The sequence below is a fragment of the Manis pentadactyla genome, chromosome 10 (genome assembly GCF_030020395.1).
Source record: "Manis pentadactyla isolate mManPen7 chromosome 10, mManPen7.hap1, whole genome shotgun sequence".
NCBI classification, from domain to species: domain Eukaryota; kingdom Metazoa; phylum Chordata; class Mammalia; order Pholidota; family Manidae; genus Manis; species Manis pentadactyla.
The window spans coordinates 9,423,560-9,447,314 of NC_080028.1; the positions used below are offsets into that span (position 1 = coordinate 9,423,560).

A 23,755-nucleotide genomic window follows, 5' to 3' on the forward strand; every position below is an offset into this window, starting at 1 on the left:
ATTTGAAATGATTCCACATAAGTTAAAAGACACTCTGTACACGTATATGTGGGAGGGGTATAGCATCAGACGCAGGGCTCTGGGTTAAGACTAACAGCTTAAATTCCTGCTCTACTGTTTCCTCAAAGCGTGACATTAGGTAAATTATTTAACCTTTATGAGTCCCAATTTCCTGTAAAATGTTGGTAACATTAATAATGTATCTACCTGATAGGGTTGTTGCAAGAATTAGGTGAGTTGAAGCTCATGAAAACCCTTGGATCAGGGTTTAGAAGAGTGCCTGGCTCACAGGAGGGACATTGTATATGTTTTAGCATGTAGGAAAAAAGCCTGGAAGGATACAGACCAAACAGTTAATGGGGTCAGCTCTGGAAAGGGGTGAGATGGGAGGTGGGTAAAATTTTATTTACCCCATATTCTTCTGTAATGTTTGAGTATTTTACAACAAGAATGTATTTATATGCCACTTCTGTGATTTTTAGGCATAATTTCTAAATTAGGAAAAAGAATGATGTTATCTTCCCCAAAGCAAGGTCTGGTAGCTTTGCAAGCCTGCCCACCCCACTATTGACCTATCTCCTCAGGTATCCCTCATCGCCAGTCAGACCAGGATGGGTCCTCAGAGGATCTAGAGGGAGGGACCCCTTGCCTGTCATCTCTGTTCCTCTGCCCAGGCAGCTGGTCAGATCTGCCTGCTGCCCTCAGAGCCCATCCCCAGGCTACCCTGCCCAACCTCTGTTGGCTGCACTTCGCCTCGCCTTTTATACACCAGGCCTTGACTGTGTGGTTGCTTCTCCTGAGTTGGCACCCACAGTCAGACTGGTATCTCCAGCTTCCATACTGCCCTACTGGATGGCACCCAGCATCATGCCTGGTACAGAAGAAGTGCTTAACAGATATGTGTGAATGGCGAGTGGGCCATCCCCTTAGAAGTCCCAGGTCCTCCTCGCCACTTCCCACATGGCCCAGGTCCTATTCTATTCCTTCCATGCCCTACATGCAGGTCTCCCTCCCGTCTCTGGCCGTGAACCTTGCTTAGCTCTTCCCAGTCTCACTTCCTCAAGAGATTATTCACCCACCACTGCAGCCTCACCATTTACCCCAGCAAAGCCACGCTCCTTTGCTCTCTGCCCGCAGGTCATTACCTCTGGACAGGCCTTCCCTCACCTCCACCCCAAGTCTAGCGTAGGTGCCCTCCTGGCCCACCCCACGGCAGCACCTCTCACCTTGTAATCCCTGGCTTCCCTCCGCTGGTCTGTGAGCCCGTGAGGGGCAGGGATGGCACGCACTGCTCCCTGCTGCTTCCTTGGTGTGGCATAGCCTTCGGCCTCTAGTAGGTGCTCAGGAAATACCTGCGGATGATGCATTCATGAATTTTAGCTTCTCCCTGTTTTCTGTCTCCTAGTCCTAGCTACCTAGAGGGGTGATAAGAAATCATCAGACTCCCCTGAGAGCTTTTTAAAAACTACAACTGAAAAGTGCTGCACGTGTATGCTCCCATTTGAGCGAAATGCCGCTGGAAGGCTATGCAGAAAATGAAGGGTGTTGGGTGAGGGATAGGAGGGAGGCATTTTACTGTACTATTTGATTTTGTGCCATGTAAGTTATATGCTGGTTTTTAAACTTTAAATAGAGAACCATTCAGGAGTCATAATAAGTAAACAGTTCAGGACCCAACAAAGAACTAAGGAATAAGCCTCTCTGATGAATCTGTAGATCTGAAGAATCCCCCAGCAGTGCTGGTCCTCAGTAGCTCTGAGAGGCACCTTCCCCAGGAACAACCCCTCTCGAAGGCCCTGAGGTCATCTCAGATGCAAACTGAACCCAGTGCTGGTCTCATCCTTTTACCCCTAAAACTTGCTTTTCTTCCAGTGTTCAACTATCCTTTCTGCTCTCTGTGTGTGCAAATCTTGTCCACCCTTCCAAGGCCCTGACGCTATTGACTACAATGGCATCAGAGACATCGCTCTGTGCTACATGAACACACATCCACCCAATTCATTCATCATGCCTATCTCAGTGGATTTTATTGGCACAGGAATGTTGGTAGACTTACTGATGTGACCCCTTTCCCCACATACACACATGCCATTTCAGGAGAATGGGGGGACGGCTGGGGAGGCACATCACAGTTTATCAAGCTAAGGAGACAAATGCCCCATCATTTCCCCCCACACTCATATCCCACCTCTTCTGGGCACTCCTCTGTGACTGCTCCAGCTTATATTAATCTCACTTGTTTGAATCCTTAAACATAGCAGTTTAGGACTCAGTTAGTCCATGCATGTTGACTTTTGACTCACTGAAGAGAGAGTAAATTCCTTGAGGGGGAAAAACACTGAATCATATTCTTCGTTAAGTGTTATCTGAGCACAGTGCTAGGCTCATGGTGGACAATCCGTACAACCTGTTGGGTCACTGACTTCATTTTTATTTTTTTCCTTTTTAGGAAGGGGTGGTGGCGGTGGAGGAGGAGCTAGATCAGGAGAAATCTCTTGAAAGGTCAAGGATATGATGATTAATAATAATAGTTGCCCTTTATTGAGCAGCTCTTATCTGGTAGCCTCTGTGCTAGTGTTTTAAGATGTATTAAATACTTTATAGCTGATCCTTGTAAGAACCCTGGAAGGTAGGTATCACTCTCCACCTTTTAAAGAGAGATTAAACAATAGTTTGTAACTTGTGGAGCCATGATTGGAACCTGTTGCAAATCCTGTTCTCAGAAGTGTAGCCAGGAGGGGAGTGGCAGCATGAGAGAGGGCAGGCAGGGGCGGGGGGGATATATTGGTGGTGACAAGGGGATGAGGTCAGTGCCACTGACAGCCACCAAGGTCCTGCCACTTACGGGAAGATAGCAAGGGGCTGTCACAGACTTTGCTCCAGGCCTTTTGCACACCAACAGAAGAAATGGCCTGGTCCTGACCCTCCCCCTCCCCCTCAAGATTTGCGTTAATCCCTAATGCCCCATTTCTTTTTGGTTTTTGAAGGCAATTGAGAGATTTGAGTTGGAGAAGAAGGCTTTAACAGAGAAAAGTCGCGGCAGCTTGGGAGACAAAGGTAAAAACCCCTTCTCGTAGCCTCGATGGTGTCTTCGTGGGGTTTGGTTCTTTCAGTATCTAAAATGCAATTAAGTAGGAATGTCAAGTTTCAGATGAGGATATTTTTGTCCTCTTCTGAAGGAGCCTGAAATCTGGCTTTAGACATTGGAGGGCAGGGCAGTACCTGCAGAGACTACCTGCTCTGTGACACACTGTGCCAGGTGCTTTCACATGTATTCCTCCTGTACGTCTTTGTAATGCCCCTGCCTGTGAGGTAGGCACCATTGAATACATTTTATAGATGAGGGAACAGGCTTGGGTGGAAGGGAGCAACTTGCCGAACCACACAGCTTGTCTGTGGCAGGTCTTGGGTTCATCCTGGCCTGATTTCAAATCCCGTGCTTTGTCTTCTACTCTGGGCTGCTTCTCTGGCTCAAGCAATCTAATTGAATAAAGAGGGAAGCGCAGTAAGTTGGCACACAGGTGGGATCTAGTGAAACTAACAGTGGGAGTATCATCCGGCGGCTCAGGTTAAATGAAAAATCACAATTATAATTACTTCCCAACAGTGGCAGACCCATGGCTGCTCACATCCTATTTGTCTTCTTTCAATCTTCTGCAGACAAGAGTCAAAGAAAATCACAGTACACTTGGAGAGACGTGGAATCCAGGAATGTCAAACCTTCTTTTACTAGAAGGGTAAGGATCTCTTGCTGGGTCTGTCTCTAACAGGTTTCTGCTGGGCATGACATAGATTTTATTCCTGGGGAGGGGATCCTTGGTACCTGGATTATTCAGGAAAAGAACAGAGGTCCCTTTTTATAGGATCTTACAGTATCTTAAGGCTTGAATTTTTCATAAAACCCTCAAAAGGGTAGAATGAGGAGTGATCCAGAGGTCGTTTGTCTGTTTATTTTTAGAACTTAGATGGTATCCCCCCTTAGAAACAGTGAGTTCAGATTCGGCTCACGTGGAACCCCTGTGCTGCGTGGCTGCGAGAGGCCCGTTGTCTCAGCTGGGCTAGTGAGTCCAGCAACGCAGACCCCAGGAAGCTGACAGTCAGGAGTCGCCGACCTGTCCAGCATCGTGCAGCTTGTCAAGGGCAGAGCCCCGCTTCCTGCTCAGCTCCGACCCGCTTCCTCTGCTGCCTCTGTGGCAGCAATCTGGTCACCTCGAAGCTACCCACTTAGGATTCTCCGAAACTTGCTTTCTAAACTACCCAGATCATATGTATTCAAACCTTTAAATGCCAAAGAATATGGAAATCTGCTATTTTTGTCCTCTTTTCACCTGTTAGCCTAGGAAATTCCCACACAGTGTAAAGCCTAAACGCTGTATCTGCGAGGAAACTATAACACTACCTGTGATGGGGGCCGAGCAGGTGTAAATGTCCTGCCCGAGGCAGTACAGCCAGTAAACAGGGCAGCTGACATGCGGCCCCAGGTTATCTGACTCCAAGTCAAAGAGATTCATCACCGAGTTCTTCCTTTGTCAGAGCCATAGCCCAGTTAGAGGGTAACGCAGTCCCTCAAAATGTCTCCCATAGGGTGCCTTTGGGTGATAGTAATTGGTTCCTCTTTCTACTTTCCGTATTTTTACATGTTTTATAATCATTATATTTTTTATTCAAAAAATCCATTGAATGATATATATTGAGAACCATATAGTCATATCCTTTGATCAAATATTGCTATTTTAAGAAATTCATAACAAATAACCCAAAAGGCACAGAAGTATATGCTCCAATGTTATTAATGACATTGATTGGAAGTAATCAGTGAGTAGTTAATTAAGTCGTAGACATCTTCACAACAGGATATACTATTTTAATGATAAATTTGAAAACAATGTAGCAATGTGAAAAATCTAACACTAAATGGACAAAGCAGGACATAAAAGTATGTATGTGTATATATGTAGTGTAAAGTGACTGAAGTTACATATATACACTTATATAAATGCGTGTGTGTATTTTTCCTTTTCAGGAAAATAATGTAAGTAGGTGTTTAGTGAGGGGGGCTGGGATCGTGAGCACTCTCATCTTCTTCAAGGTCCTACAAGGTTGTTATGTGGTTTTCATCATAAAAAGGGGAAGATAATTACTAAAATTAAATTGGCATTAAACTAAAAAAAGGGGGGGGAAGATACCCTAATGTTTTAAACTGTCAAAACGATAGACCCCTTTTTCATATTCTGCTTTTTTGCTTTAGAAAACACCAGATAAAAATCTGCTGGCAGAGCTGTACCAGCACCCACAATTTCACAACTCTCAGCCAAATGAGCTTCCAAACGGGGTGGACTTCTGTGGCCTGGTGGGCAATGTGGTCCGGGCTGAGAGAAACCCCCTTAGTGGCAAGGTAAGGAAAGAGAGCGGCGCTCAGCTTAGTGGCGCCCAGCTGTGGGCCCAGCTGGGCCCCAACTGTACAGTGACCCATGTGTCAGACAGACACAGCTATCCCTGTGTTTTACCCCAGGATCACATCGGGGCAATTGAGTTTGTAAGTGTCTGAGCTGAGATTAGAACCCGAGCCCTTGTTCCCTCCAAAGCCTAGATTCTTTCTACCAGGGTGCTGGTCTCCAGACTGTTCTGATCATGCGTCCTATTAGCAAAAAATTTTGCGTACACATCCTCCTGATATCATTTCTTTATGAATGATATACATGTTCTGTTGTCTGTTGCTCTGTTGTATATTAGGAAACGTAATTTCTTTCCTTTCATAAGTAGGCATTAGTTAGAATATTTCTTCCCATGCCCCATCGTACACCTTGGGGTGAGTTACGCACTTGGAGAGCAGTGTACCAGAGCATACTGGGTTCCGTAGGAGGAAGGGAGTATTCTAAGGCCTGGAAGAACCTGCGTGCGTATGTGAAGCTACACTGGTCACTCAGGAGGTGGGGGTAGTTGTAAGGAAGTGTGGGGATGGGTGGAAACCCAGGAAATGGTCTTGGCAGCCCTACAGCTGAGCTTCATCACCCTTCATGGTTATACATTAGTTCTGGTGTCCCCAGAGCAACTGGTCATTGTCCCCTCAGCTCCTAACTGGTCACCCCACCATTCCTGGGACCCAGCTTCTTAGTCTCTTCTACTTGTACTTCTCATAGCTGCATTGAACCACACGCCCCCATCTCTCTCTGTTTCTCTCTTTCTCCATCCCTCTCTCTTCCTTTCCCACCCTGCCTCCTTTTCTCCCTACCCCTCCAGTCCCCTTTCTGTCCTTCCTTCCCTCTTCTCCATTTCTCCCTGCCGCCCTTTCTCTGGCTGTGTCCCTACACCAGCTCCATCTGTCTCATTCCTCTTGTGTCCTGCATTCGGACTTGCTAAGAGTGATGAGGTGTTCAGGGCAGCCACTGCCCAGGATGACAGGGGTGTTTGCTGGCGTTCCTGAGCCAGGCTCCAGCATGGGCTGTGGTCCGCAAGTGGACAGCTGCCTTCCACCAGCGCTGGTGTCTGGGCCAGGTGCCCGACCCCCTGCTTCTCTCAGCAAAGCGGTGGATCAGCGGCAGGCACTCAGGCCATCAAATCCCCTCTAGGACAGTGTGAAAAACTGCTCACCATATTGTTATTTACGATCCCAAGGAACTGGAAGGCAGTACACCTTTGTGATTAAGTAGCTCTCTGGGTTCTAGCTTCTTCTCCTATAAAATAGGGTCTATAAAATAACTCCTTGAGGAGTTATTGTAAAGTTAAGTAAGATAATGTGTATAAAACCACTGAGCCCAGTACTTACTTAGTTTTATGTCTTAAGCTGTCATATAATGGTAGTTGTTATTCTTAATGTTATGAGAAACAATTTAATGACCAATAATAGAATAGTACAGTCTCCTTGGTTATATATATCATGGATTACTTAGCCATTAAAATTAATGCTTATAAAAAGTATATTTTAACATGCTTTGCTATGATGTTAAATGGAAAAATATCAGTATATAAAACTACACTGCAATGTTATATAAGCACACACAGAGGAAAATCTGGGGATGAAGCCCTACATAGTTATTACCAGGGTTCTCTGAGTGATAAGATTATCACTTTCTTCCTTTTTTTGTAATTATGAAAGGAGGAAAGCCTTGAGAACAAATGGGTTGTGTTTCATGGTTCTGCTGTTGCTGTGTGACCTTCCAGCCCACATCCTTGCTTGCCCTTGACAGGCACACCAGCACAGCCACATGTGTGTCCCATTTGCTGTGTAGGTAGTGCCCAGGACAGTGACGACTATGTTTTTTTTTAATGTCCCATTTTTGAGGTGCTCTGGAGAATGTTTTCCTTAGGCCTTAAGAACAACTGTACATCTCCTGGAATGCTTTCAGTCTTATAACTGCTGCTGTTTCCTAGGAACTTAGGGCAAATATGTGCCTCCTTTAGAAGGACCCTCTTCCGTCCTGCTCAGGGGCCACCCAGACTTCTCCTTGCCTCCTCACATCCTCTCCCACCGCCTCCGCCTCCCACTCTGCGGCCGCCTCGCTCTGCTCCGGAGAGTCTGGAGGCCAAAGCAAGACCAGGAGCCCCATGGGGACAAAAGCCCTGACTGCCTCGGGCAGGAGTGTGGCCCCAGCCCAGCGCCGAGCCTCGCCCGCAGCTCCTCTGAGGAGCTGCTCACACCCGCTGGCTTCACATTCCCACTGCTGTTCTGCAACCTGGATTCCCACCCTCCCCATCACTGAAAGCGGCACCAGTCAATCCACCATGACCTCTCGGATTGTCAAGTTCAAAAGATGCATTTCTGTTGCTATCTGAGGTGACCGCTCCACAGAACTGAACCAGAAGATGACTCCCTGCACTCTGAAGTCCTTCCCTGCCTTGGTTTCTGTGGCAGCTTTCTCCCTGCACTCAGGCAGCACACCTCAGCCTACCGAGCCCTTCACCATCCATGCTCTTCAGGACCCCTGCCTCTGCTCTGTCTGTCCCTCTGCACAGACCCCTGGGGGGCATCTTCTCTCCACAGCAAGCTAATCACAACTTAAGAGCTGTCACTACCTGCAAACTCTTTGCTGTGCTCCCGACTCCCATATCTCTCTGCCTCCTGCCCTGATGCCCTCCAGACTTCTCAGCCTCATCAGACCTGCTTCTCCTCTTGGGTTCCTTATCTTGCTGAAAACTACAACCTTCTATCAGGGCATCAACCAGTCTCCTCCCTTCTCCTCAGTCCCACATCCAAGCAGTCACTAAGAGTCAAGTACCATCTTTACTCTGCCTCCTCCTCTTTCCCACGGCCACCGTCAAGTTCAGGCCCCACGCCTTCCTGTCCAGATCACTGCACGGGCTGCTCAGTGTGCTGTCTGCCCCGTCCCCTCAAATGCATCTTCTACACTGCCTCCAAGGATCTTTCCAGAACACCAGTCTCATGGTGTACCTGCCCTGTTGAAAATTCTTCAGTGCCGGCTGTGCCCTTCCCCCATCCAGTTTCAGAGCAACCCTCGGTCCTGTCCCACAGGCACCTCATAGTCTGGCTCCGGCCTGGCCTCTTAGCGCCCATGCCCAGTGTTTCCACTGCAGAAACCCCTTCAAGTTCCCCAACCAGGTGGTGCTGTTTCACAGCCTTGGTACACGCGTTCCCCCTCTCAGAGGAGCTCTCAGTCCTCCCTTCTTCAGTCATTCTTACCCTTAAAACCTTCTCTGGTACCCCAAGCACAGATCAGCTGCTGCTGTGGGCTCCTATCCCCTTCAAGTCCTTCTCTCCGGGCACCTATCACACTGTATTATAAATGTCTGTTTACCTGCTAACACCTCAAGGGCAGGGACTCTATCACCATCCTGAGTACCTCATAGGTGCTTAATAAATATCCTTTGAAGGGCTTAAATGAAATCCCTTTTGAAAGGATGAAGGCATATGAATAAAATAAACAATAAAGAACTGACACACCCTTAACGAGTGTTTCCTAAGAGCCGGGGCACTAAGCGCTTTGTATAAAGATCACACCTCATTTAGTCTTTGGAGCAATCCTCAGGGTAGGGACTAACACCGCCATCTCCATTTTCCAGATGAGGAAACTGAGCACACACAGGTTCAATAACACTACTCAAGGTCACACAGCTCATAAGTGTTAAGAGCTGGATTTGAATCCAGGCAGTCAGGTACCAAAGTATGTGCTTAACTGCTCTGACTACACTTCCTCTCTAAGGAAGCTCAAGGAATGGTGGAACAGACAGTGAAGAGCAGGGCTCTCAGAGTTCCTTGCTAAGGAAGGAGGTGCTCTGCCGCTTGGTGGCTGTATTACTTTGGTCAAATGACTCTAGCTCTTTGGTCCTTGGTTTCCTTATCTGTGAAATGGAGATAATAACACATGCCTTGTATCGTTACTGTAGGGGTTAAATGAAAATGTGTAAAAACACCTTGCAAGGCAAACAGTAAGCACTCTGTGGATAAAATGAAAGTTCCTGTGGCCAGGATTCTCACCTGGCCCTGGTTGGCTAGCTCACTACACAGGTGTGGGCAACATGTTGTTACTGACTCTATATAAAGAGCTCTGCCCAGTGCTCTGCCAGACACGGTGGCACAGCTGCAAGGCTGCAGGAGAGCAGCGCAGAGGCTAGAGTGGCAGCGTGAAGGACAGAGGCCCAGAGGATGGCTGTGGGCACAGGGGCAGAGACTGGCTTGCTGCGTGCAGGCTCCCTCTTAGTGAACGGGATTTTAGTAATTGACCTGCCACCGTGGAAATAAAGTTGGGTATAACCCTTTCACCCCAAGAACGTTCTACTGTCATTTCTTTGGTCACACTGAATCCATAGTGAATTTGCCCGGGGCTGAAACCCATTGGCAAGACACACTCACTAAAAGGTAGTTTTTTTTTTTAATGGACTCCAAAGTGTGTTGACTCCAAAGAGGACCGGCAGAAGATGGTGTGATTAGTAACAACGACAAGCTGTGGAACATAGGAGGAAAGGCAGGTCTTGAGTGGAGATGATTAGGAATCTGACTGTGGCTATTCATATTCAAGTACCATCTTTACTATGCCTCCTCCTCTTTCCCACGGCCACCATCAAGTTCAGGCCCCACGCCTGCCTGTCCAGATCACTGCACGGGCTGCTCAGTGTGCTGTCTGTCCCGTCCCCTCAAATGTGAGGCTGTGGCTATTTAAAAAAAATAGCAATAATAATGTGAATTTTGTTTCTTTTCAAGTCTTTCTGTTCAGATAGAGAATTAGAGAAGTTCCTCTCTTCTCCTCATCTAAGAACCATATGGCTCGATAGCTTCTGGTGGATCTTTCATGAAAAGTACCAGGTAAATGCACATCCGATCGGTCTTTTCCATTGCTTAAGTTACTCCTCTATGGAACAAATCCCAACCTCTTTAACACGGGCTTTAAGCCCCTCTGATTGAAGCCCCACCACCAAAGCCTCGTCTGTCACCCATGCCTACCCCGCCGTGCCTCGCCCACAGACCCTGGGTGTGCCCCAACACACCAGGTCGCACAGCTCCCTGAGCTCTAGGAACTGGGCCATGTCACGTGGCTGGTCAATGGCAGGGCTGCGAGCAGAGTCAGGGGCTCCTGGCTCAGGGTGAGGGTGCTTTCTTCAACACTCTGCTTCTATATACATACTTTATAAATCCCATAAAATGTAAATAATAACAGGTTAAATATCTTGAGAATAAGAGTCCTAAACATGAGAGAAATACTTATTTAAGAAACATAGCCCTCCACTGTTTCAACAGGGGACCCTAGTGACCCTTCTCCGTTTTTATTCCTGATAGCCAAACAAGGAGGTCCAGAATAAGCTGTTCGACCGGATATCCCAACATTACGCCAATCTCTTGTTTCATGAACCCAGGTCCCACTATGAAGAGGCTCTCTTAAAAGTGAGCATCCACTGTTCAGGGAAAAAAATCACATTGAATATCTACTCACTCCTAATGCCAACAGGATGCCCTTAATGTTCTTTCTATGAGGGAGTAATTAGTAAGTTGTGATATATCCATAACACTGACTTGTAATGCAGCTGTTACAAAATACAAGGTAGATTTTATACACTGGGAAAGATGTGTATATAGATATTTAAGTGTAAAGCGCAATTTATACAACTCTGTATAAATGAAATATATATGTTTTTTATATGTATGTGCGCCTATGAATAGAAAAAAATCTGAAAAAATGCATACCAAACTCTTAGAATGGTTGTCTCTGGGGAATGAGGTTATAAGAGACTTTTTTTTCTATTTTATATATTTCTGTAGTATTTAAGCATGTAATTTTAAAATGAAAAGTACAAATACACATATCTACTTTGTATATATGAGTGTATGTATATATATGCTAAAAGGATTGCTAAAAAACAATATAAGTGAATATTTACATGATTTAGGATGGGGAAAGACTTAATATGATCCTAAAGAAATTACCATAAAGGAAAAGACTGATTAACTATATAAATTACTTATACTACTACAAAGTTAAAAGGCAAATGAGAAACTATGCAAAAATACTGGTAGCATGTATGTCACACAACATAAAGAACTCTTACAAATTCTTAGACCAACGGACAAAGTTCATAAACTAGAACTTCAGCAGGATAGGATAGAAATACAAATGGGAAAAAAAGGTAACCTTTAACAATAATCAAAAATACAAATTAAAACAGTCATTTGATACCCCTTTGTGCATGCTAAATTGCATAGGTTCAAAATTATAATTCCCAGTGCTGTAAAGGATACAGGGAAATGGCACACTGACAATGTGATACAATTATGCAAAAAGGCACTTATCCTAGCTAAGTCACTTAGGCTTTCTGTGCCTTCCGTTTCATTATCCATAAAGTGGGGATAATAATGCCTCTCCTGCTGAGTTGTCCTAAGGATTAAATGAGATGGTATTTGTGAGGTATCTGACATATTATCCAGCACGTGATAAGCCCTCAACATACCATATCTGCTGGAACTATTATTATGATTCCATCTTCTGGAGGCCATAATCTAATATACAGGAAAAGCTGCTTTCATTCATGCAGTCAAAACATATTCATAGTCCAAACAAATTTCTGACTATGGGCCAGACACAGAGATGGCCTAATAAAAATAAATGTTCTGCATAATTTGTAATGATACGACTTAGAAACAAGACAATATCCACCCATTGGGGATGTTTTAGCAAATCTTGATATGCCCTCTCGGCACAATATTATGAAGTCACTGTTGAAAAAAATCCCAGAGTTTATAACAACCTGGGTAAGTGCTTATGTCATAATATTACATGAATAAAGCCAGATATAAATGTATAATTTGAGTTCAACCATAGTTAAGAAGCAACTACAGTACCACCTGTGCTTAGAAGAAAAATCAGTAAGTAGTACTTGCTCTTTTCTCTGGGAGACAGCAAGATGGGTAGGGCAAATGTGTCTTGTCATTTTCTGGGCTACTCTTTGGCCAGGTTGCAGAAGAGGCTGAACCAAACTATGTGCAGAGGAGCTGGGGGAGGGAGGAGGTTGCTGACCAAGCATAGTGTGATGTTTGAGGGGTGGTCCCAGGTAAGGTAAGGAGTCCACCGAAATATGGGGCAGCTGCAGACAGGAACTGCTCCCCTCATACACAGGAAGGCAGTATGGTAGCCAGTAGAGTTTTATCACAGATCCTTTCTGAAGTCAGGGGCTCTTTTCTGGATATGGAAATGTCCAGAATATTGCCTGAGCTCTGCTTGCTTTCCCAGAGATTGCCATCACTTCTGAGTAAAGCCTTGTACACCAGCTTCTGTTGCTGCTTTCCACAGTCCTGGTTCAACACACACGAATTTAAGTCTGTCATCTGTAACACGATGAGCCTGTGGATTTCAGGTGAGAGGTAGCTGCCTTCTCCTGGGGAAAGCAATTCCAGAAACACTTTTCCCCCTGAGCCTGGGTATGTTATCCTTCACCGATGCAGTTGTCCTCTTCTCTCCTTGACATTAAAGAATGTAAAATGTGTGGTCAGAGCCCCAAGGAATACTGCTTCCTGCTTCCTCAAAACAGTTCTGAGACATTCCTAGCCTCCTTTTGGTGCCCAGCTGTATCTGCAGGGAGCAGGTTTCAGCATCTGTTTCTTCTAGGTAGTTAAGGAAAGTTGTGTATCATTGTTTACCAGCCAAGTACCAGCCCTGGTAGTTAACTGTGCTCTGTGGCCCATGGACCCAGCACTCTCGAACCCAAAAGCAGTACGCTGGTTAGATAATCCCACCCTTCCACCCCCGATGTGACCCCAAGGGGCCCAACTGTAGCCCCCATCTACTCGCAGCACTCACAGTCCCAGTCTGATGTTTTTGATCACTGATCCAATCACCTAACTCATCATTAGTCTATTCCAATTTTGTTTTTCTTCATGGTTCAGTCTCAGCAGTTTGCGTATTTCTAGGACTTTATCTATTTCTTCTAGGTGATTAAGGAAAGTTGTAAATCATTGTAAGGAAACGCTTACCAGCCAAGTTCCAGATGCCAGCCAAGGGCCAACTTTATAAGCAGTACTTTCTAAGGATAGCATTTTGGGCTCGCTATGTTAACTCTTCTGCACCCCCGTTTAGTCCTCTTAACATACGCAGCATCAAAGAAGTACAACAGCAAACAAATGGGGAGCAGGCATTCAGGTCCAGGCTGACCAACTGCAAAGCTAGGTCTCTGACCATAGTGCAGTCCTGCCTCCCATTCTCTGACTCTTTTGGCTGTGCCTCTTTCTCTAGTAATAAACTTCCCATCCACTTAGTTCATGCAATGGAGACAGCAGCTTTCCTTAGGGGCTGAAAATTTCTCAAGTAATCCTAGGTCTTTTCTTTCTGAAACCAAAGAACTAAGGGAGAAAGTGGGGTCCCTCTAATGTCTTAGGGTTCAGATTCCAAGAAGCCAAGACTGTAAAACAGTTTCCTTAAAAGAAAAGCATTAGTCCCATCACCTTCATATATTGGGGAGAACCCATTTCCAGCACTTAGCTCAGTGTGATAAAATGTTGAACCAACATTTACTAAGAGCCTGTTTATCATGTACTAAGTCCAATACTAAGCCCTGGAGGTGCAAAGATGAATAAGACTCAGCCCTCAGGGAGCTCATAGTCCAGCAAGAGCAGAGGACCTAGGCAGGAAAACAAGTAACCACAACGCCTTCACCTCTGTGTAGCACATCACGGGTTCACATGGCTGTGGTGCGGACAGATCCTCAAACCCGTGCTGTCAAAAGGGCAGGATGGGCTTCACCGTCTCCATTTTCCAGATGAAGAAACCAAAGCCTTCTGGAGAGGGAATGACTCACCCGAGACCGCAAGACCAGCGTGGGTGGGGCTAATGCTGGAAGGCCAGCTTCCCCAGGACCAGCAGGGGGCGTCTCAGAGGCCTCTGCCTCCTGTTCTCTTTTCTGGAAGTTTTCATCATCACTGTTCACTCCCTCTTAGGTATATATCCTTGCCTGCAGAGCTATAACCGTTGGGACTATTCAGCACTGGATCCAGAGAGATTCCAGAGAGAAGAATTAATGTTTCAGGGAAGAAGACAGATAAAGGGTGAGGTACCCTTATGGACTCCTGCTCTCTTCGCCTGCCGCACCTGGCCCCCATCTAGCTGGAGGAGGGAAGGGCGTTAGTACTCAAGGCCTCTCGGCGAGGCCAGGTTCTCTCTCAGGTACCCCCAGCCTAGCCATCACAATGACTGAAATGCTGATGCTTAGGAACCGCAGGTAGAGTCAGCACAACATAATTGTTGGGATGTGGGAGCAGAATTTTACATTATAATAGCAGATACTAGTTATTGGGAGTCTAATAGTGCCAAGTACTGTGCTGGGCTCTGTATCCTTTTTATTTAATCCTCACAACAACCAACTGAAGTCCACACTAAATCCTCTTCACAGAAAAGGAAACTAGAGTTCAGAGAAGCACACTGCCCGAGGCCAACTTTCTTATTGCCCTCCACAGGCAGGAAAGAGCACTGTGTGCCAGGCATGCATGGCCCCTGCCATGCAGTCTAGCGGGCAGTTTAACAGAGCAGTGATATTATGGTGGGTCAGGCACTGTGATGGGGATTACAGGCAACATGGGGAGGGGCATGCAGTCCAGCCCTGGGAGGGTCCGCAAGCAGCAGTGGGGCTGAGATTTGAAGGATGTGTATTTTAGGCAGGTGAAAGGGAGAACTACTGCTCCAGGCAGGGGGAACAGCATGTGAGAAGACCCAGAGGCACTGAAGGGAACAGAGAGGCAGTCCTTATGTCAGCAGTGAGAGGGTTATAATGGGTAATCATGGGTGTCTGAGTAAGGATTTAAACTCAGAACTGCGAAAGTAGGGAGACAAACTCTTGGATTAGGTGGGTATTTTCTCCAGCTAGGTGGGGTGTCTGCCCCTTTTTATGGGGCACCTCAGGAATGTAGCAAAGCCTTGTCTTTAATGGTCAAAAGGACCCAGACAGCAGACAACATTTGGCTATTCAAATCCCTTGGCAACATTCAGGACCCTCTGGGGGTGGGAGATAGAAGAAAAGAAATTACTTTTTTCTTAAATATGCTGAAAACTACATATTATCAAAGAATATGAGTCTGAGCACATAGCTATAATTTGATTAATAGTAAAAATAACACTAATGCATACAGATTTGTTCCCTGTTCCAGCCACTGTTTGAAATACGTTTTGTTTTATCCCCACCCTGTCCTCCTGAGAGATCCCATCACACAGCAGGAACTGAGGTGCAGAGAGGTTCCTGTGCCCAAGGCTTCCCCTCAGTGCTGGGGAGCCAGGATTCTCCCCAGACAGGCTAACTAACCTCCTGCTGTCAGACTTGGGTCTCTTTGGCCAATTAAACCCTTTCCCTCCCTCAGTCTGACGCCCTTAGGGGAGGTAAGGGCCCTAGGAAGGAAGGAGGCATCTCCTAAGAGACATTGCTCTCTCACACCTTGGTGGGCCTCCTGGCATGGAGGGGCCCTGGCCAAGCTGCTAGCCTGCTGCCTACCCAGCCATGATCTGCAGCACCTCACCAGACCAGCAGCACAGTTTACCAAGATGGCCCAGTGATCTGTAAGCACACTCCAGTTTAAGAAGCCTGGTCTAGGGCACAGGGGGAGCATACCAGGTAGCGCTTGGAGAAGAGGATGGCTGCAGTTGCTGGATGGAAATTATAATAGCCACCACTCAGCTGGGGCCAAGCACCCTCACAGCCTCCTTCTAAGCATGTGCATTTACTGCCCCACTGAATAGGTTCACCTTCACAGCACTCGTCATGGACACCCGGGAATTTCAAAGTGAAAAAAAAGCCTAACCTGTGAATTGTCTTCAAATTTTATGATATTTCAATGAATATTAATTTAACACCTTATGAGTTTACTTTTTTAGATGATTACTTTTTTAGTGTGTACTAGAGTGTTGCTTTTTTAAGTGTTTAATCCAACTTTTATTCATTTCAATTTTGCAGGATTCTGAATCTTTTGTTTTTCTTTTGAAGATAGTACTTTTTTTTTCAGGCTGGTTGAGGGCTTGCCTTGGGTACTGGGTCTGCATACATGATCTTCTTTAATTGGCTCATCAGCACTGCAGAGTAGTTGGTATTTAAACCTTTTAACAGGATCAGAGAGGTTAGGTAATTTGCCCAAGGTCACCCAGCATGTGGAATGACAGAGGACTCTGTTTTGTCTGAGGCCGGTCCTCCTGCTGTTTCTGTTGCCTCTGGGGAAGGGGCTGCCTCAGAGCTCCTGGTCTTCAGTGTAATCCCCAGGACAAGAAGGAACTGAAAAACAACTTTTTCTCTTCCCTAGGAAGACAGTTCTCTTTTCTGACTTCTAAGAGACACTTCCTCCAGAAGTCTGCCCAGAGCAGGAAAGCCCAGTGCCCTCAGGTGAGTGGGGAGGCCCAGACCCAGACCCCCTGCAGCCCCACAGGCTTCAGTGACTTCCAGTCGGCTCCTCATCTCTGCACTGTCTGCCCATAACCTCAGGGAGGGACATGGTGGTCCTCCAGTCCACCTGGAAGAGTGGAGTGCCAAAGGGTGACCACCGCAGTCTAGGAGGAAAGGACGGGAACCACTTCAAGGGGGGACTGCAGCGCTGGTGCTTTACGTCTTTTTCTCCCCATTGATCCTCATCACAAGCACAGCCTGGCTGACACCTGAGTGCGTTAGTTCTCTGCCCTGTTGACACCCCCTTCTTCGTCCCTCCCAGCACTACTTCTCCTCTCCCTCCCCCAGAGCTCCCTCAGTTGCAGGAGGCTCCCTCTCCCTCAGGACCTTGGGACCCCTGCAATCTTTTCAAACTGCTGGCCCTGCCCTACTCCTCCCACCCTGAAACACCCTCCTCCCAACCCAAATAAAAGGCACTTCCAAACCTCAGAAGGCTTCTTTCCCCCTGCCTCTGGAGTAGACTGACCTGCCTGGCTCTGCCATGTCTGACCAGGCCCGTCTCCACCTTCCCGGATTCCTGGGGCTCCTGCTGCACGGGCATTCTTTCGGTTCCTAGACTCCACACCCCCTACCAACACCAAGCCTATCTACCTGCCATTCCTCTTGTCCCAGGTATGCTCCCTCCACCACTGCATCATCTTTGTCACCATCTCCCATCGGTAGCATGAAACAAGCCAAACCTACCAATAAGGGTCTATTCTTTCTAGAGAGCTGGAAAAAATCAAAGCTCAAGCAAACTACAATTGAGGCCTTTTACTGCCTATTTTTCTAAGTAACACTTTACTGACTGACACACAGCCTCGGTCACTGGTTGACCATTGTCTTCGACTGTCTTTGCGCTGCAGTGGCAGAGTTGAGTAGTTGCAATGGAGACTTTATGGCCTGCAAAGTCCACACTGTTTCCGGATCTTTGCAGAAGAAATTTGCGCCCCCTGGTTTAGGGGACATGTACTCATCCTTCTATCTTAGCTAGTCCCTTGTCATCAGGGTCAGCTGTCTTGACCTTGGTCTGGGGCCTCGTTAACTGTGCTCATATCCCTCTCTTTCTGGGCATTTGAGTTAATTCTTCAGCCATTACTGTAATATGGCTGGCTCCCCAACTAATCTTCAAGCTCTACACCAACATCTCCATTTCTAATGCCATGCTTCATTCTTTACAAGTAGCATATGAGGCTTGATTCATTGTTAGAACAGCCTCCCCTGTTTGTTTGGTGCAGAGTTGGGGGTGTCCACCCTGCAACATTCAGCAAAGGAATGTTTGGGATGGATGAAGGGTGTGCCTTTCTTTTGTAAACTTTTTAATATTAAATATTATGTTAAAATGTCAACAGCTGCACATTCTGAGGATGATCATTTTTAGAAAACAGTCTGTAAGGGAACTTGAGGATCTGGAAATTGATGTCCTTGGAACTGGCAGCCCTGCCATTCCTTAGAAAACTTTCATGTCACAAAGGGGTTGAAGGTCTCTGGTTAGGAGCCTGGCCTCATGAGTTCAGATTCAGGCTCTGCAGCCTTAGACAAGTTACTCAACATCTCTAAGGCTTGGTTTCTTAGAGATGGCCCAGCCCGGCCTCCATGGAGTGACCAGAGTGATCTTTTATAGACATACACCAGATGAGGCTTTTCCCTAAAATCTCCAACAGCTTCTCCAGTGCACTACAAGTAAAATCCAGACTCCTTAGCCTGACTTGAATTGCCCTGCAAATTCTAGCCACCACCTCTCTTTCCAGCCTTCGCGCATCCATTTCCTACATTGCACCAGACATCAGCCTGCTGGACCTTCTTCTGCCTCTTAGACACTGCAGGCCTGTGCCCAGTTGGGCCTTTGCACTAATTGTCACCTTTGTCTGGACCATGCTTTCCTCAGAGCTCTTGAGGGAATGGCTGGCTCCTTGTCTTTCAAATCCCAGCTTCACTGTCATTGCCTGGGGCCCTTCCTGATTCCCCAGCTGCTCTGTCTTAATTCCCTTTGTAGTGCTCCCCACAATCTGCTCTTTCTCCTGTGGGATTTAGCTATTGTTTGGTGTCTGTCTCCTGCAATTCGAATGTAAACCCTGTGAGAACAGGACCCCTCTTCCTTTACCATTGTTCTATCTCTGGCTCCTGGAAGACCTAGCACAAGGAAGACACTCAACAAACATTCCTAACTTCATGAATGAGGTCATCTCTGTAAACCCTTGGCTCTGTGCTTAGCATAAGTGATGCTCTGTGAGTGTCCACCCCCAAAAGCATAGCCAAAGCACGCACTGCAGAGGGACAGCTGTCACTCAGAGACCAAGATCAAAATATCATTTAATGCTTTTGCTCTGCCTGTTGCACTGTGTAAAACAAATGTATTTTCTTTTTACTGAAATACATAAAATCTTCTGAGAGTTATTTCAGAAACTCAGCTAAAAGATTATATTTTCTGCCCTAGAAATAGAAATAATCAAAAGCTTTCCAACCTTGAAAGCAACTGACGTTTTACTGGGTAAACCAGGATGGAGAAAGTAGTCGAATTCTATGGTGAGGACAGAGCCTCTGTCTTGTTTGTAGCAGACACACTTCCCCATCTGTTCAAGGAAGTAGTTGGCTGTGTTCACAATATGCTTTTCAAAGGCAACAATCTGTCTGAGAGTCCACAGTTCAGTTACTTGAAGTCTGGCCTGTGGTCTGGCCCTTCTCTTGCCTGGTGTTGGGGATAAAAAATGCATCACACTGTATATCTGGCTTCTGTGCTGAGGCTCAGCTATAAATAAGGGTTCCTACCTATTAGAGACTGGGTCACTCATTCATTTAATAAATATTAGGTTAGTCAAAGAAGGCCCTTATGAGGAATCATCATTAGAGTACTTATTTGCAAACAACAGAAACTTATGCCAGCTACTTTAAGCAGGAGGAAATATATTAAAGGATGTTAGTGGCACACAGCTACCCAGGAGGGTTGGTGTGTTAGTTTCAGAGGCCATGCCACCAAGAAGAATGCCCATACTGTACCACCACGGCAAAGGTATGTGGCTGTGCTCAGACCAGTGTTACTGGGAACTGGATACTCAAAGCTGTGCTCTACTTCCCTTGAAAAACCAGCTCCTGTCAACTGTCTCTCCAAGAACTTGAGTCTGCATGCCACCTGCATACTCATGCTGCACCTTACCATCTTGAAGTCTCAGGCAGGTGCATTACAGCCAAAATAGAGCCTAGGAAATGTGCACCCCAGCCACAAAAGAAGCCAACAGAGCAGCTTAAGTCTTTCACCTTGGGACATGGGTCTTATGTACATGGAGAAGGGAAGGCACACATGTGACAACACCCCCAGAAAGTGCCATTTGAGCTGAGAACCAAAGGACGGGACTGAGTCAGCCATTAGAAGATTGAGTGGAAGGACCTTCAAGAAAAGGGCACAGCATGTGCAAAGGCCCTGAGACAAAAATAAAAAAAGAGCTTGAGATAGTCAGGGAACAGAGAGAAGGCCAGTGATACTATAGCCTAGTGCATGTGGGGAAAAGGGGGCAAGAGTCAGGGCTGGGGAGGTAGCAGGAGCTGGATCCTGTGGACTTGCAAAGGCCACTTGCAAAGGAGGATGGACATAATTCAAGTGCTCAGGGAATCCATTAAAATCAGGGGATGATGTGATCTGATTAATATTTTTAAATGATCACACTGTCTTCTGAATATGGAGAATATCATGGAGTGGGACAGAAGACCAGTTAGGAGACTTTTGTAATTGTCTAAGGAAGAGACAATGATAGATAGCAAGAAGTAGACAGGCCTGAAATGTGTTTTGGAGATAGATCTTTCAGCACTTGCTAATGGGTCGGCTTTGGGAGTGGGAAGGAGAGGTGGAAAAAGAAAGGAAGGATTCAAGAATGCTTCCCAGATGTGTGGCTGAAGCAGCGGAATGGTGCCATTTACTGAGATAGAATGTGTTGAGTTTGGGGTAATGGGAAGCTAGCAAGTGTTCACTTTTTAACCTTAAGATGGCTGTGAGAAGTACAATGTAGATGTCACATAGGTAGTTATATGTACAAGACGAGACTTCAGAGATTGCGTTAAAGAAAGAACAGTACTTTACATTGGGTTACAGAACAATTTCTACCTGTTTTATATATCTGTGACAAAATATGGAAACTAGGAGTGAATGGCCACCATGGAGCCATAAGCAAAAGCAGAAAAACACATTAGGCTTGCTTCCAGAAGATCTAAATTTCCATCTAGGTGATGCTACTTGTTATATAGCTTTGAGCAAATCTGAGACTCTGTGTTCTTATCTGCAAAATGGGCATCACAATTGGTATTAACTCTTATAGATTCAGTCTAGGGATAGGTGATGTCCTAAAGATTTTTGTCTAGTCATGGCCTATCAGAATGTCTACTCATTTCAACAAGAATTTTCCCAAGTTCCAGAGCATGGGTACAGTAAGCATCATTAACAGTAACGACCCAAATTCTTCCAGCTCATGCCCATACCTGCTAATATCAGCTGCAAAGCTCTCTCCCCTCCCAGACATTTCCGGACATCCCCATTGAATCTCATATTGGCTCACAGTCAGGCTCCCCTGCTGGTCTGTCCCATCACAGCTAAGCTCTCAGCATGCAGAATCGGTGCAGCCAGGTCTCCTCTGGGCCACGGTTGGGGGGCGGTCCCAGAGCAGTCTTAGTTCACCCCCCATCCCAGTGGTGGTCACTTTACTTCACACACTCAGTGGTGCTTGCTGGTCACAGCATGAGAGAATGGGTGAAAAAGTACTTTGGGGAGTCTGCTATGGGCAGATTTTCTTTGCACATAACCCCTCTAGTCCTTACAGTATCCCTGCAGGGTAGGTAATTATTATCTTTATTTGACAAAAGAAGAAATAGACTCAAAGAGATGAATAACTTGCCTCAGTCCACACAGCTGACCTCAGCACATTGTCAGTCTGAGTTCTTTCTGCATTACTATGCTGTCTCTCCAGTAAGTGATAGGGTCTAATAACTCAAACCCAAGCACTCTCCTTGTGTTTGCTGTCTGCTCTGCTGCAGACCTCTCTGAGGCCTGTTATCAATGAGTGGATGCTTCACTGAGCCCTGGGAATGTTGTCTCTCCAACAGATCCTAGTAACCACTTCAACACTATAAAAACCAGTAGCTGTTTGACAACCAGCTGCATGGTATATGGGAAGTCCTTTCCGCTTTCTCCTTCCCATTCAAGTATATTTACATAAAGCAAAGGAGTTTGTTGAGGCTGGTGGACTGCTTGTCTGCCACTTGGTGGGCCATCTGTTTAACACTGCCAAACTCCTACTCATCCTTAAAGACAGAATAAGAGTGTCTTCTCTCCTTGGAAGCCCTCCAGCTCTCCCCCAGACAGAATCAAACATTCCCCACTCCAGTTTCCTGTGGTACTCTGCTCGTACTAGTTGCAGCAGACTATTAGTTATTCCCCAAGATCTGTTGTTTCCTTCCTCTAGAAAGAGAACCTCTGGTTTTTAGCTGGGCACATACATGGCCAGAATAAAGATGACATTTCTTTGCCTCCCCTTCAGCTATGTACAGCCATGTGACTAGGATCCAGTTAATGAGATGCAAGCAGATACGCCACATGGCAATTTCTGGAAACCTTCCTTTAAAAAACAGTTCATGTGAATCCCTTGTCTCTTTGTCCTTTTCTCCATTCTGCTTCCTGAAATGTGAATGTGATGACTGGAGCTCTAACTGCCATCTTGGACCCTAAACACAAAGCTCCTATCTTAGAAAAGGTGGTATCATGAGCCGAAAGAAGTTGGAATCCCTAAGGACTTGCTACGGCAGAAATACCATAAAATCCCTGCCTACCTTCAGTGTGTTAGAGGAAAATTTCTACCTAGTTTGAGCCATTGTTATTTTGAGTCTCTGTCACTCACATACAAACCTAATCCTAACTTATATTACCTCTTTAATAAATGTGTGATACTTTCTACACCTTAGTGTAATTATCTATTCACTATTTCCTCCCTGGCCAGGGACTAGGTTTCAGAGTCGTCCAGTACCAGAAACATTAGTAGTTGCTCAATTAAATGTTTACTGAAGGAGGGGTGGTGAGGATTGAGTAAACAGTGGCAGCAGGGTTCACAGAGCACTTCCCGTGAGTGACCACTTGTTCACTCTGCGTGCATTGCCTGACTTAGACCTCATAAAATCCGATGCGGAAACCAAGACAGTCGAGAGTTCAGTGACTCGCCCAAGATTACCAGCTGGTGAGTGACAAGGCTGGGACTGGAACCCAGGCTGCCTCAGGCCCCCAGCCCATGTGTTTTCTGCCAGCAACTTCTCTCCACCATGCTCCTGGGATGGAAGGCTGAGTGCTCGTCCTGGGCCTGGGAAGTCTGCATGTTCCTCTGCTGAGAACAATGAAAAATATCTAGGAAACTGCATGTGCAATTTTTGTATACCTCTCACTACTACTTTTACTAAATTTGTTCTTTTTTTTTTTTCCCTCTCCAGGAGACTTCTAATGTAAATTCATCCAATGAGAGAATCTCTTATGGCAAGAATTCATTGGATAACTCACAAAAACAGAATACCGCAAAAGGTATGTTAACTTCCTAAAAGGGAAATGTAGGATTTTGATTTATTTATTATCTCTAAAATTCTAGTTTCTTGGGTTTATTTGAACATAATTTGCCACCCTGGTTTACATTTGTGGTTCTAGCCTGGGCCTGGGCACCAAGTAATATCTTATGAGAGGAAGCAATTGTCTTTTCAGCCCAACAGCACTGGTTAAACTCCTTTTGTGATGATGAGTTTAGCACAGTGCCAATATCTATGGGGAAGAGCAGTTGTTGACAAGGGAAGAAAATTAATCTAAGACATGCTCACTGCTTTTCTCCCCCATGAGAGACCAGCATTTGAGGTAGGAGTTGATTCATGCATAGGTGTTAATTTATAAAAGTGACTGAGTGACTGT

General features: G+C 46.0%; 1 protein-coding gene across 1 annotated transcript in view; it reads left to right on the plus strand.

Annotated features, from left to right (window-relative positions):
- The window catches only part of FAM227A (family with sequence similarity 227 member A), a 63,386-nt gene that overhangs the window by 7,063 nt on the left and 32,568 nt on the right, over nucleotides 1-23,755 (plus strand). Inside the window, exons 4-12 of the mRNA XM_057486361.1 lie at nucleotides 2,988-3,057; nucleotides 3,661-3,737; nucleotides 5,249-5,395; nucleotides 10,157-10,258; nucleotides 10,730-10,834; nucleotides 12,675-12,798; nucleotides 14,375-14,482; nucleotides 16,715-16,794; nucleotides 23,293-23,380. Of these exons, the coding sequence (XP_057342344.1) occupies nucleotides 2,988-3,057; nucleotides 3,661-3,737; nucleotides 5,249-5,395; nucleotides 10,157-10,258; nucleotides 10,730-10,834; nucleotides 12,675-12,798; nucleotides 14,375-14,482; nucleotides 16,715-16,794; nucleotides 23,293-23,380 (901 nt within the window). The remainder of the gene's footprint in view (nucleotides 1-2,987; nucleotides 3,058-3,660; nucleotides 3,738-5,248; nucleotides 5,396-10,156; nucleotides 10,259-10,729; nucleotides 10,835-12,674; nucleotides 12,799-14,374; nucleotides 14,483-16,714; nucleotides 16,795-23,292; nucleotides 23,381-23,755) is intronic.